At 40.0% G+C, this 12,286-nt stretch overlaps 1 protein-coding gene across 1 annotated transcript in view; it reads right to left on the bottom strand.

Moving 5' to 3' along the window:
* ABCG5 (ATP binding cassette subfamily G member 5) overlaps window positions 1–12,286 on the bottom strand; it is a 27,097-nt gene continuing 14,811 nt past the window's right edge. The window contains 6 exon segments of the mRNA XM_042468018.1: window positions 1–197; window positions 2,075–2,187; window positions 6,125–6,310; window positions 7,543–7,681; window positions 11,507–11,712; window positions 11,830–12,046. Coding sequence (XP_042323952.1) covers window positions 1–197; window positions 2,075–2,187; window positions 6,125–6,310; window positions 7,543–7,681; window positions 11,507–11,712; window positions 11,830–12,046 — 1,058 coding nt within the window.

Genomic DNA, 12,286 nt, shown 5'->3' with positions numbered 1-12,286 from the left:
TTATTGCCTGATAATAACTTTATCTCTTATTTTGAAGCTTATAATAGTTAAAATTATGAGTGCTGGGAGGAAGGCATACAATATTAAGAAGTCTGCTGTGAACCGGGATGCTGCACCAGGAAAGTTTCTTTCGATGAACTGAATCCCTTGAGAGAATGGACAGGGAGATAGAACTCCAGCAGAAACATTGAAGTGACCTGCCAAAAGAAGTATTTTGAGTATCTGAAAAAAGATGTTCAATAACAACACTTTCACAGATTCTTTCAGAAAGTCTGGCCATTTGGTAGATGTGAGAGGTTTAAATTTAAGCAAGGCTAATTCCAGCTCATTCCTTCTCAAAGATTTTTATTCTACTGGTCATGGTAACTGGAAATGCTTTATCAGTGTTTTTCTGCAGTCCCTGAAAAGGCAAGGCGCGAGCATAGAAGCTTCTAACAGGTGGGAACTGTGTGAACTGCAGCCCTTGAGATTGTCACCAGTGTCTCCACAATCCCCAAAACTCCAAATAAATTTCATCCAGAGCCCTAATACAGTGATTGGAAGTGGTGGAATGTCACTTCTAGTAGCTCAAAGTGGCAGCTGTGATGGAGTAATGTGGCCCTTTGAGGTTTAGGGAGGCCAAAATGGCTCAGTGTGGCTCTCAGACCGTATAATCATCATCATCGTCTCTTTACTTGGCTCTTGCCATTGATCAAGGTAAGAACAACAATTAAACGTCAGTTAAAACACATCAGTTAAAATACACATCAATTTAAAAGGCAAATGGTATATACACAATGTGAAGTCGAAGACTTTCATGGCTGGCATCCATAGTTTTTTGTGAGATTTTGGGGCTATGTGGCCATGTTCTAGAAGAGTTTATTCCTGACATTTCACCAGCCACAGATGCCGTCGAAATGTCAGGAATAAACTCTTCTAGAACATGACCACATACCCCCCCAAACCCACAAAAAACTAAGGTTATACACATATTGAACAATCCTCATTTAAATTTCATCCGGATAAGAGACTTGCCAGAAGAGACTGGTCTTTAATGCTCTGTTAAATCTGGACAGTGTATTCAGCTGTCAAATCTTTTCCGGCAGGTCATTCCACAGTCTTGGGGCAGCTGAATTAAAATTCCTCTGGCTGACAGTTGCCAACCTAGTCCTGGCAGACTAGAATAAATGTCTACCAGAGGACCTGAGTATATGGTGTGGATTATATAGGAGGAGGTGGTCATGTAGATAATCTGGACCCAAACCATGTAGGGTTTTAAAAAAGTAATAACCAACCCCTTGTACCTTGCCTATAAACTAATTGGCAGGTATTGGAGTGCTTTTAATACTGATGTAACGTAATCACTCTTGGATTTCCCATTAATCAATCTGGCTGCCATGTTTTGAACTAGGTGAAGTTTCCAAACAGATGTAGCCCAATATACTGTTCTAGAGTTTAGGTAACTGCTCCTGTCCTTATTTGTAGACTTCAAAAAAGTAGGTCCACACTTTCCATCTTTACCACTTGTTATCCCACATTATTATTATCCTCATTTCCTATTATTTCAATATTTTTGGTAATTACATCACCAAACTCTATACATGTTGTGTATCTCTTATGTGAAATGACTGGGTCCAGAAGTGTTTTTAATTTTGGGTTTTTAAATCTTTTTGTTTTTGTTAATATATGTAATGAAATATCTTGGAGAAGGGGCCCAAGTCTAAAAATGAAATTCATGTATGTTTCATATACACGGTATATACATTGCCTGAAGATAATTTTATCCCAGGTCTTTTACTTCAGCCATTTCTCCCACACACAGAGAGACACGTTTTACCACAATGTGGAACACATGGGTGTAAGAATTGGCTAAAAGCAGGTACAGTGAGGAAACAGCAGGTAAGAGAAACTGCTTCACCTCCACAAATTGCACCATTCATGTTACAGTCCTTGGTAGTTGTTTTCTTTGGCTTCTAGTCATGTCTCTAATGAATGACTATTTAATTCAGAATGTGGTATCCATGCAGATGTATGAACAGAATTCGCTCTCTGGGTAAAAGAGATGGTTTTTTTGGTTTTGGTTTTTAGTACTTACCACATGTAAATGTTAATCCAGAAAATTCATTCACAACAAGGATCTCGCTGGCATACTTTTGGAATGTAAAATAACTTAACATTTTAATCGGAATAAGCATGTCCTCCAAGCTCCTTCAAGAAACAAATAAAACTCATGTTTATGCCATCCAATAACAGTGTTTCCCACGAGAGTAGAATTCAGAGACATAGCTATGTTAGTCTGGAATATCAATATGCAAAGGTTATCTTGTAGCTGAGACTGAGAGAAGGTGTAACAGAAGCTTCTATAGACTCAGGCTGCATCTGCACTTCAGACATAATGCAGTTTGAAACCACTTTAACTGCCATGGTTCAGTGCTATGGAATCCTGGGATATGTAATTTGCAGATTCAGCAGAGCTCTCTGGCAGAGAAAGCTAAATATGTCACATAGCTACAAACCCCAGAATTCCATAGCATAGATGTTACTTAAAAACAGTGTCAAATTGCATTATTTCTGTAGTGCAGATTAGACCTCAGGCTATGAAAGCTTATTCAGGGCAGAAGAGTAATACCTGTATAAAAACATTTTAATTAAAAAAATGAAGATAAATGTTTTCAAGAAAGGTCATATGACACACAGATTTGATCTTCAACAGAGTGGCTGCCACTGTCCATGAGCATCTTGCACCTAAGCCAATTGCATCCCTTGGACTAATGGTAGTGCCAGACCTGGTTTGTGCTATTATAACAGACTTTTTACAATTTATTTAAAAATCAGAAACAATGGAGGGCACTTAATCAGATCTGTGACTGTTCAAATACTCCTATAAAGTGGGCCCTTGGTATCTGCTGGAGTTTGGTTCCAGAAGCTCCCATGGATATCAAAATCCGTGGATGCTCAAGACCCATTAAATGCAATGGTGTAGTAAAATGGTGTCCCTTATATAAAATGGCAGAAATCAAGCTTTGATTTTGGGATTTCATACATTTTTAGCATATTTTCATGCCGTGGTTAGATAAATAAGGATTGAACGGCTGACTGTAATAACATTTTTGACTGAAGACATATGACAGATGTATTTATGAATTACTTCCCTTCAGACACACTATTTATATTTCAGGGCATTTCCAAACTGATCTTTCTGTTTATGACCTGATAACTCTTATCTGATCATGTTCCTAGTTTTATTATTATTCTCTTTCATGACTTCATAGAACTTAAGAGTTGTTTTGCTTTAAGAATTCTGTTCTGCTATCTCACTCCACCAGATAAGAATGCGAAATAGTGTCATTTATTGCACGCACACCAATTTCGGTGTTGCAGATAAAGACAAACTTTGGTTTTCTATGCAGCAGATCAATTTATATAGAATTAGCATATGTACTGAATTATCTTTTGGCCTGGAATCTTTTTATAGGCAGATGAATTCTTCTCCAACTGCGTAGCACCCTGAGACCCAGTTTCATATAGCATACCCTCCAACATTTCACAAACTGGGAAACTGGGACACATGTAACCAAGCAACATTGGAATGTGGTCAAGAGGGCAGAAATTATTAATGAACAAGAACACACAATCTTGGGAAAGCTGCAGCAGTTTCTTTTGCCTGAGCTTATTGGGAAGGACACGATTCTTTCCCATCTCTACTGAGTTACTTGAGTTAAAACTGCTTTAGTACTTTGAGTCCAGTTTGCAGCAACTAAAGTAAGCTGAGAACAAACAGGGAAAGTGAGAGGAGAGAAAAAATGGGACATTTTAAAAGCAGCCAAAAAATTAGGACAATCCAGGTTCTAGTCCCCACTGAGCCATGGAAACTCACTGAGACAAACGTGGGACCAGCCACACTGTCTTGGCATGACTGCACCATTGTTGTGAAGCTAAAGTGAGAGGATAGAGAGCACTGCTTTGATCTGATTGGACAAACATTGATATTTAAAATGTAATTAATAAATAGTTGTGTCACGGTGACCAACATTTGTCCCAAGAACATATGTTGATCATTAGTGTTTTGTGTTGGTAAAAGGGAATTATATATATTTATGGAAGGTAGGCCTCTTAGGATTGGCAGATGTGTAATGGCTGGATTGGTAGAAGCATTGGATTTGTAGGATCTCTTCATTTCTCCAGAAATATCCCAGACAAAATACAGGGAAATGTTTCCCTGCCTGGATCTAGTATACATAATTTTCCTCCTTTTGATCAAAGGGCAGGATTTCCCCCAACAGAAACAGGAAAGAAGAGAAGAATCTGCTTCTCCTTTCTTTCTGTTCTACCAGCACAAATCTGGCAGAGCTTTGGATCAGATGGTTTGTCCATACAATATTTGGCTCTCCCCAGCCAGTAGGATTACTCTGACCATGATTATGAGCATAACAATGGTACAGAAGAAATGGTACATTTTTAGAGTCAGTCTAAGCATCAGTTTGCTGAGAAGTAAAAAGCTACTCACTTCAGGACCTACTTCTAAGCTTTCCACAAGCCTTTGTTTTAGGAGCTTATCGCTTGGCTGTTAAAACCGACTTACTTCTATCTGGTTTAAAGCTTAATTCTGGTGGCATCCTGATCTTATCAGAAGTTTTTTGCTTCCGAATTTGCTGCCTAAATACAGCCCAGGTCTATCTCTGCTTCCAAAAGTGCTCCGCCAGGCATTTTCTTAAGTCAAAAAACTCCCGAATCTGAAAAGAGCCGTAAGGAGTGCTCCTGGAGGCAGGGATTGACCCAGGCTGTATTTGGGCAGCAGATGCCACCCGAACTAAGCTTTAAACCAGATAGAGGTAAACCAGTTTTAATAGTCAAGTGATAAGCTCCTCAGTTAGGCAAAATGGGACTACCCAACTCACTCGGTCTGGTCCTGTTGCTGTGAGGGGTGGGGGAAGCAAGGCGACCTCCCTGGTGGTCCAGTGGTCAGCAGGGGTCCGTGCTGCAGCACCAACCTCCGGGCTCTGCAGTGCAGCGGACAGGCTGGCAGCACTTCCAGTCTACATGGCCGGTGGACTACAACTCCCAGGTTCCCTGGGAGTGGGAAGCGCTGCACTTCTGGGCCGGGACACTTCCAAGGCCAGAGACTCCAACTCCCCGGTTCCCTTGGAACTGAGGAGGTGACCCTGGATTGGTGGCTGTGGTACATGCAGCCCTGTCATTGGCCAGGAGGTCTGGGGGCGGGAGGTCCCACTCCAGCTTCCTGGCTACCCATTGGCCGGCCAGCCTATTTAGGGCTGCACAGCGTCAGCACCTGGCACCATTTTATTCAGCTCCCCCCCCCCCCCCCCCTTGTTTCAGAGTTGCTTGCGTTGTCACAACTGTTCTGGGGGCAGTAGCATAGGTCTTGGATCTGCTGGGTGTGGTTTCCTGTGCTGCGGAGCACTGGATTGGGAGTCCCACGCGGACTTGGGGGTGCTGAGAGTTTATGATGTCACCAGTGTGGGGGTGGCATCAATTCAGCATCCCCCAGTGACATGGGGCAAAGATGCACATAACTGGCTCCCTAAGTGGAGGACATTTTAAGCCAGTTACCCCTCTGTCATCCCGAAGCCTGGCTGTGACTTGGCATTTCAGTTCATCGACCAACATGGGTTGGTGGATGACAGATCAAGACCTCATGCTTTCGGGCCAACCCTCTCTGTTTTTCTAAAGTTGTGGCCTTTTCCCGCCAATTGGTTGTCCATTGTGTTATTTCTCCTTCTCCCCTTCCTCAGCAACTGGTTTGGTTGGTGTGATATAGGAGATCTCTTGCATTTTAAATCATTTTACTAGTTACCTTTATATTCCACTATGCTAGAATGAGCTCAGTGTGCCATGCACTGCTTCCTTCCTTCTAATTTTATGCTTCATATGGTTGTGAGGCAAATCACAAATCACACACTGGCTGAGTTAATGAGTTTCATGGCTTGGTGGGACTAAAACCTAAATGTTCAACATGCCACTGCAGCCCTAACTTCCTTTTTTTACAGTTTTGTGAACATGTACTGTTTTGTGAAACAATGCTATTGTTTAAATATTTTCTATAGTCTCATTTTCTATCAAATGGCACCTACTGATAGCTTTTTTATTTATATAACCACACATAATACATCATGCTTTGTCTTACCTAATAAGTCCACTCCCAGCTAAGACACCAGCTACATTAAGTAGGACTGCTGCTCCACTGACCATATGTGGATTTTGAATGACACCAAGGAAAGCAAGCGCAAGCAGTTCACCAAGTATATGTGGTGCTAAAATAGCAGCAAAAAAATAACCAAATCGAGAAACTTCTGGGTATAATCCCACAGTCCTGCATAAATAAAAATAGTTTTCTTCAAAGAACAACAAAGTTTTAAAATATTCTATTTTTCCAGTCCCAAATTCTTCAATACAGTGTCCCTTCACTGAACAAAACTTCAATGTTCCTTCATTGAAATGTTAATACTATTCAACAGTAACAAGAAGAAAATCAATACAGAGGGATAGGGTAGATTTGTTCTCTCCATGTTCCACAATCTCTACATATTAAGTTTCACATGGGTGTACATTAAAAAGGGGGCTTCTTCCTATGATCATCCAAAAAGTAGTGCTGTCTTACTGAGTGTGCACAGACCAACTCATACTTCTCAGTAACATAAGATTAATTTGATAAAAGCCACATTTTTTCAGCAAGAATGAATATATGAATATATATGAAACTCACAATATATTTATTAGTGGCTTCTTGAAAATCTGATACTCCAAAGTCATACAGCAGCAACATTAACCCTACATTTGGCAAGCACAGAGTAGTTATTCACCCTGCTTCTACTGTGATTCTGGAGATCAGGATTCAATTCCCCACTTAGCCATGGTGACCCTGGGTGAGTCTCAGCCTCTGTTATAGGTCTCCTTAGGGTCACCATTAGTCAGAGATGATTTGAAGGCACACAACAACTAAGTCAAATTTAAAGCTAACCATGATGAGGGAGATCAGGGACCTTTAAGCTTTGTGTTTCTGGTTTCAAATCACCTGTTTGGTGGTGCATTAATTTCACTGAGTTTTCCTAGGCAAGGAATACTCAGAGATGGTTTGGTTACTTCCTTCCTATGAAATATAACCTACAGCACCTAGTATTCATTCATCCAAGTCCTAGCTAGGGCTGACTCTGCTTAGCTTCCAAGATCCGATGGGACCTGGCACTTTTAGGATATTTAGGCCTTCACTCCATGAAATTACCCATTCATAGCTTTCCCGTGGACAGCAGACTTGATTACAACTCTCCCCATTATGGTGAGATGTACTATATTTCTGCTTAAACAAATATTCTGCATTTCCATGTATACATTCCGCATTTGTCATATGCAAATTTATACAAATCTGTGTCATCTTTTTGGTGATGTATTCCTTTGGTGATGATTAAGTAACCATCCTAGACTAAACAAATCCCCTTGAGTTATCCTTAGCCACTCTGAATGAAAATGTCAGAGAGAAAGATCAGAGTATCAACTGAATATGCAGCTGTTGCCCAGCTGAGAAGGTGCATCTGCCAATGTACCTACCAATATATAAGGGCACTATAAAGTGCAATACCGATGACACTAAAGGGCAGGAAGTGCACAATGTAGGCAAGCAACATTTGCCACTTCTGATATAAACCATCTTTACTTTCTTGGTCTCCAACAGCCCGTAGTGCTGGAACTGCAAGGTGCACAAAGGAGAAGCAATAATAGTTAACCAAAGCATCCAAAGGGTAGTCCTGCAAAGAACACACTACCCATCTATATTCTAAATGTACACTTAAAATCATGGTAGACAAAGTACTGTTCTCCAGAAACGGTTGGACTACCATACCTATCAGCCCTTGTCTGCACAACCAATGGTTAGGAATGCTGGGAATTATAGTCCATCAACATCTGGAAGTCTACACATTAACCAACTCTACACTAGCTTCTGTAATATTTGCTTTGTATTATATTCTTACCCATTAGGCACCTTATACAGGACCACATCAGATAGATAGCTCTGAACATGTTATGCATGTATGCAAAGTATACATGTTTTAAGAATTAGATAACTCTCTGCTTTGGAAGATCCCATTGCAATCCAAAACTGAATTCAGCCTTGCTTTGTAGACTGTGAATATGCATATTTTCTTGAAGGTGTACTGAAAAGGGGGAAAACAGACCATACTGTCATATGTTTTGCACAAACAAGTAGTACAGGAGTTAAGAAATTAATTTTCTTTTGAAAAGAATCTGTACTTCTGTAGTGTCCCTACTTTCATTCTTCAGCTCAACCAAGGTATGTTATACTACAGTTCTAGCAGTTCGATACAACTTTTAACCACCATGGCTTCATATTCCAATTGCTAGAGTTTTGGTTTAGGTGAAGTATTTTGTATTCATGGGCCTGTTACAGACTGCCAAAATAAAGCTGCTTCGGGTCTCTTTGGAGGTATGCTGTTTAAATGATGCATGCATCCTAAGAATCCAGAAGCTGCACCAAAGCTGCACTCCAGTGCTTAGGAATGGAGTGTGGCTTTGGCGCGACCTCCGGACTCTTAGGACCTATGGATCATTTAAATAGCATACCTCCAAAGAGACTCGAAGCAGCTTTATTTTGGCAGTCTGTAACAGGCCATGGGATGGCATAGAGGAACAATGCCTTAGGATTCTATAGGATGGAGCCATGGAAGCTAAAGTGGCATCAAAGGGCTATAATACTGTAAGGTGGTTAGACTTCCTAAAACAGTACTAAGTAGAAATGTCAACAGAAGATCGGAACATTTTTCGATCTCTGGTAGACATATAAAAAAGCCAGGAATTACTGGATGAAAATTACTTCTATTATATAAAAGATCTTGGGTAAAGATATTGCCCTTAGACCTGAACTGTTTTTATTAACTAAATATGGCTGATTTTGAAAATAAGAATGAAAAAGAAGATAAAAGTAGTATATTATAGGTTTACAGCTGCAAGACTAACTTATGCTAAAAATTGGGGGGAAAATAAAGGACTGAATATCTCAGAATGGCTGAAAAAGATGATGGACTTTGCTGAACTAGTGAAATTGATTAACTGTTAATGGCAATGGCATAATTTTTTTAAAGCGTTAAAAACTCTTTATGGAGTATGTCAAAGATTTAAGAGGATACATGGCAATATTAGGATTCATTTCATAAATACTGTTTGAAAGTTTATTTTTTTTAGATGAAAATAATAGAATTAGAATAGTTAGAGGATAAATTATTTCTAACAGGAGTAATACTATGATGTGTATAGATGAATGGGAAGTCTTATCATTCACTTTTGTGGTGGAATTTGGTTTATTAATAAATACGGAATTTAAATATATAGCTGTGTTAGTCTGTAGAATCAGTATGTAGAGACATTTTGTAGCACCACTGAGACTAACTGAACAAAAGAAGTTGGCAGCATGAGCTATCATAGACTTCAGTCTACTCAAAATGCATCTAAGGAAGTAGACTGAAGTCTATGAAAGCTCAGGCTGTCTTTCATTTAGTCTCAAAGGTTCTACAAGATATCTCTCTATATAATAAGTACTGATTTGCTTGTATTTTTAGATTCACATTATTTTTTATTTCTTTTCTTTGTTTCTCTTTTTTATATATGTTGTATATACAGTAACACCTACCTTTAATTCATTTTTCTTCATAATTGTTATTTATATTTCACTATCAATTAAATTAAAAAAACAGTACTTAAGGACACTGTCAGACCATTTCCGTAGACAGAAGCCCCAAAGAGAGCTAAAGGGAGCAGGGTGACTTGACTCTTTATGTAAACTACATTCACCAACTGCCCCATACAGCAGGCTGCATTTTAGATCTTCCTGTATTCAGCAGTACAGTATCTCTCTTTCTGATCATGGGAGCTCTGTAAGCATATTCAGCTGAAGAGAGTTCTTTTAGAACTTCATACGCAGGGTACAAATATCTGAAGGGCAACTGGGCATGCACAGTGATATACTGTAACTGGTGCCCACCTCTTCACATTTACATCAATTACGACTTGACAGTGACATTATCAGTTTGCCTGTCTTCCAGGTCACTATCTACCTCAAAGCTGGACCTCTTTAAAAAGAGTAGTGCTGACGGAAACTACACCAGAGGAGTCTGTATGATTCTTCCATCCTTCCCAAAGAAGGTTGACTTGCTCCAGTAAGAAGAAGAAATTGAGTGGAGTAGTGCTGGGAAACTATGAGAGGATGACTAAGGGATGACAGTATGTAAAGTCGAAACGTCAGAAAGAAACTCTGCAAGAACATGGCCACATAGCCCGAAAAACCCACAAAAACTATGGATCACAGTATCATACAGATGTATCCCCTACAGAATACTAATGAATGAACCACTGTGATTCCACAATAAATACTACCGCTAATTTCCCCATTTTTTCCTCTTTAAAAGTAATAATGAAGAGGAGAGATTAGGACCAAGACTGTGGTACATACACACAACCCAGTAGCTATTTCCCCTGGCAGGTAGCTATACCTGGTGTCATTATCAATGCCTATAACAGTTATGAGCAGAGCTGGCTGAGCTATTCTGAAAGTTTTAATAGTTGTTCCACACTATGATTTTGAGGGGACTTTTCATTGGGATCATAATTGCTGGAGTGTGGTATGGAGCAATTACTACTCACTCATTTCATGCTCCTGGGCTGCTTCTGCACTGCAGAAATAAGGCAGTTTAACACCACTTTGACTGCCATGGCACAATGGTACAGATTTCTGGAATTTGTAGATTTGTGAGAAATTTAGCCTTTTCTGTCAGGGAGTTCTGGTGCCACAAACTACAAATCCCATCATTCCATAAGATGGAGCCATGACAATTAAAGCAAGTATCTAACTGCATTATTTCTGCAGTGCAGATGTAGCCCTTGTCCTACTAACACAGACACACCCACTGTGGCTTCTGTTTTGTAAGAAAAAAGATTTTAAATGCCTCCCCACATTGATATACCCAATATACATGCTTCCAATCTAAAGCCATAAACCAGAGTCCTACTGTTCTTAATCCGTTGGTTCCCACACATTGGTTGTTTTGGACTTCAACTCCCCAGAAGTCCAGTCAGCTTGACTAACAGTCAGGAATTCTGGGAGCTGAAATCCAAAACATTTGAAGGACCAGGAATGTAGCCGGAGGGGGGGGGGTTCTTGGGGTTCAGACCCCCCCTTCCATTAGAAAAATGAATGGTGTGTGCTGCTGCGCCGCCCCCCCCAAGCCCCATTATAATGGTGGCACTTAGTCTGGACCCCCCCCCCCCTTTCCTAAAATCCTAGCTACGTCCCTGGAAGGACCAAAGTTTGAGAAGCAAGGGGTTAGACTAGATTCATGGAAGAACTTGGTCAATGGTGAATCAATACATAGGTAAATCGTGCTAATTCATTGGGTCTACTCTATCTGAGATTAACAGTAAGACTGAGGCTATCATCTCTGGGGAAATGAACCTGAAAACATATCCTTTCTAAAGTGGTTACTAACAAAACAGGCAAACTTACATAGGGACAGTGCATTGAGAATTCCTGTATATGGTAGAGCTGCTACACACTGGTAAATAAGCCCGACACGGTCTTGCACACCTCCTTTAAGAAAATCGTTGTTTAGCCTTAGAAGGAAAAATGCCACAAAGAGGCCAAAGAACACATTTTGGAAAACCCGCATGATTATGCCAATCTTATCTCTGGATAAATTCTTTGTTGTCCTCCTGAAAGTGAAGAATGAAACATTAGAAATGCAGGCCAAATTCATTCTCACTTTGAGAAGGAGCATAGATCTGAGACTTTACATACTGAAAACATGTTCTCTTTAAGACAGGGCTTACCTCAACAGAATGCATAGTTTACAGAGTGCACTGGGTGAGTCTTCACATTTAAAAGGTATTGGTGGCAGCTCTTTCACACTGCATTTTGCTTCCTCAATGGCCTCCAAAGTTGTGCGAAAAACCTCTGAATTTTTATAGGCCGAAGCAATGGTTTGAACTCTGCTGTAGGTTTCCAGTTCACGCTCCTTGGTTTGAGTGTCCACAGATGTGAGATCCACTGTGAAATTTACCAGAGAAGATTGTATTAATTCATTTCACTTTGTTTTCTCTCTGGTTTAAAACATTCACTTCTAGCTGAATCCATAGAAACCTAGGTTTAGGACTCCGCACATATTCAAGAATGCGGATCTGAGATCTGCAAATTAGGAGAGGCAGCTGTATTTAAGATTAGATGGATGGATGGATAGATAGATAGATAGATAGATAGATAGATAGATAGATAGATAGATAGATAGAT

The sequence above is a fragment of the Sceloporus undulatus genome, chromosome 1 (assembly GCF_019175285.1).
Source record: "Sceloporus undulatus isolate JIND9_A2432 ecotype Alabama chromosome 1, SceUnd_v1.1, whole genome shotgun sequence".
Taxonomy (NCBI): domain Eukaryota; kingdom Metazoa; phylum Chordata; class Lepidosauria; order Squamata; family Phrynosomatidae; genus Sceloporus; species Sceloporus undulatus.
Note: the sequence above shows the minus strand (reverse complement) of the source record. Positions and strands in the feature narration are given on the sequence as shown.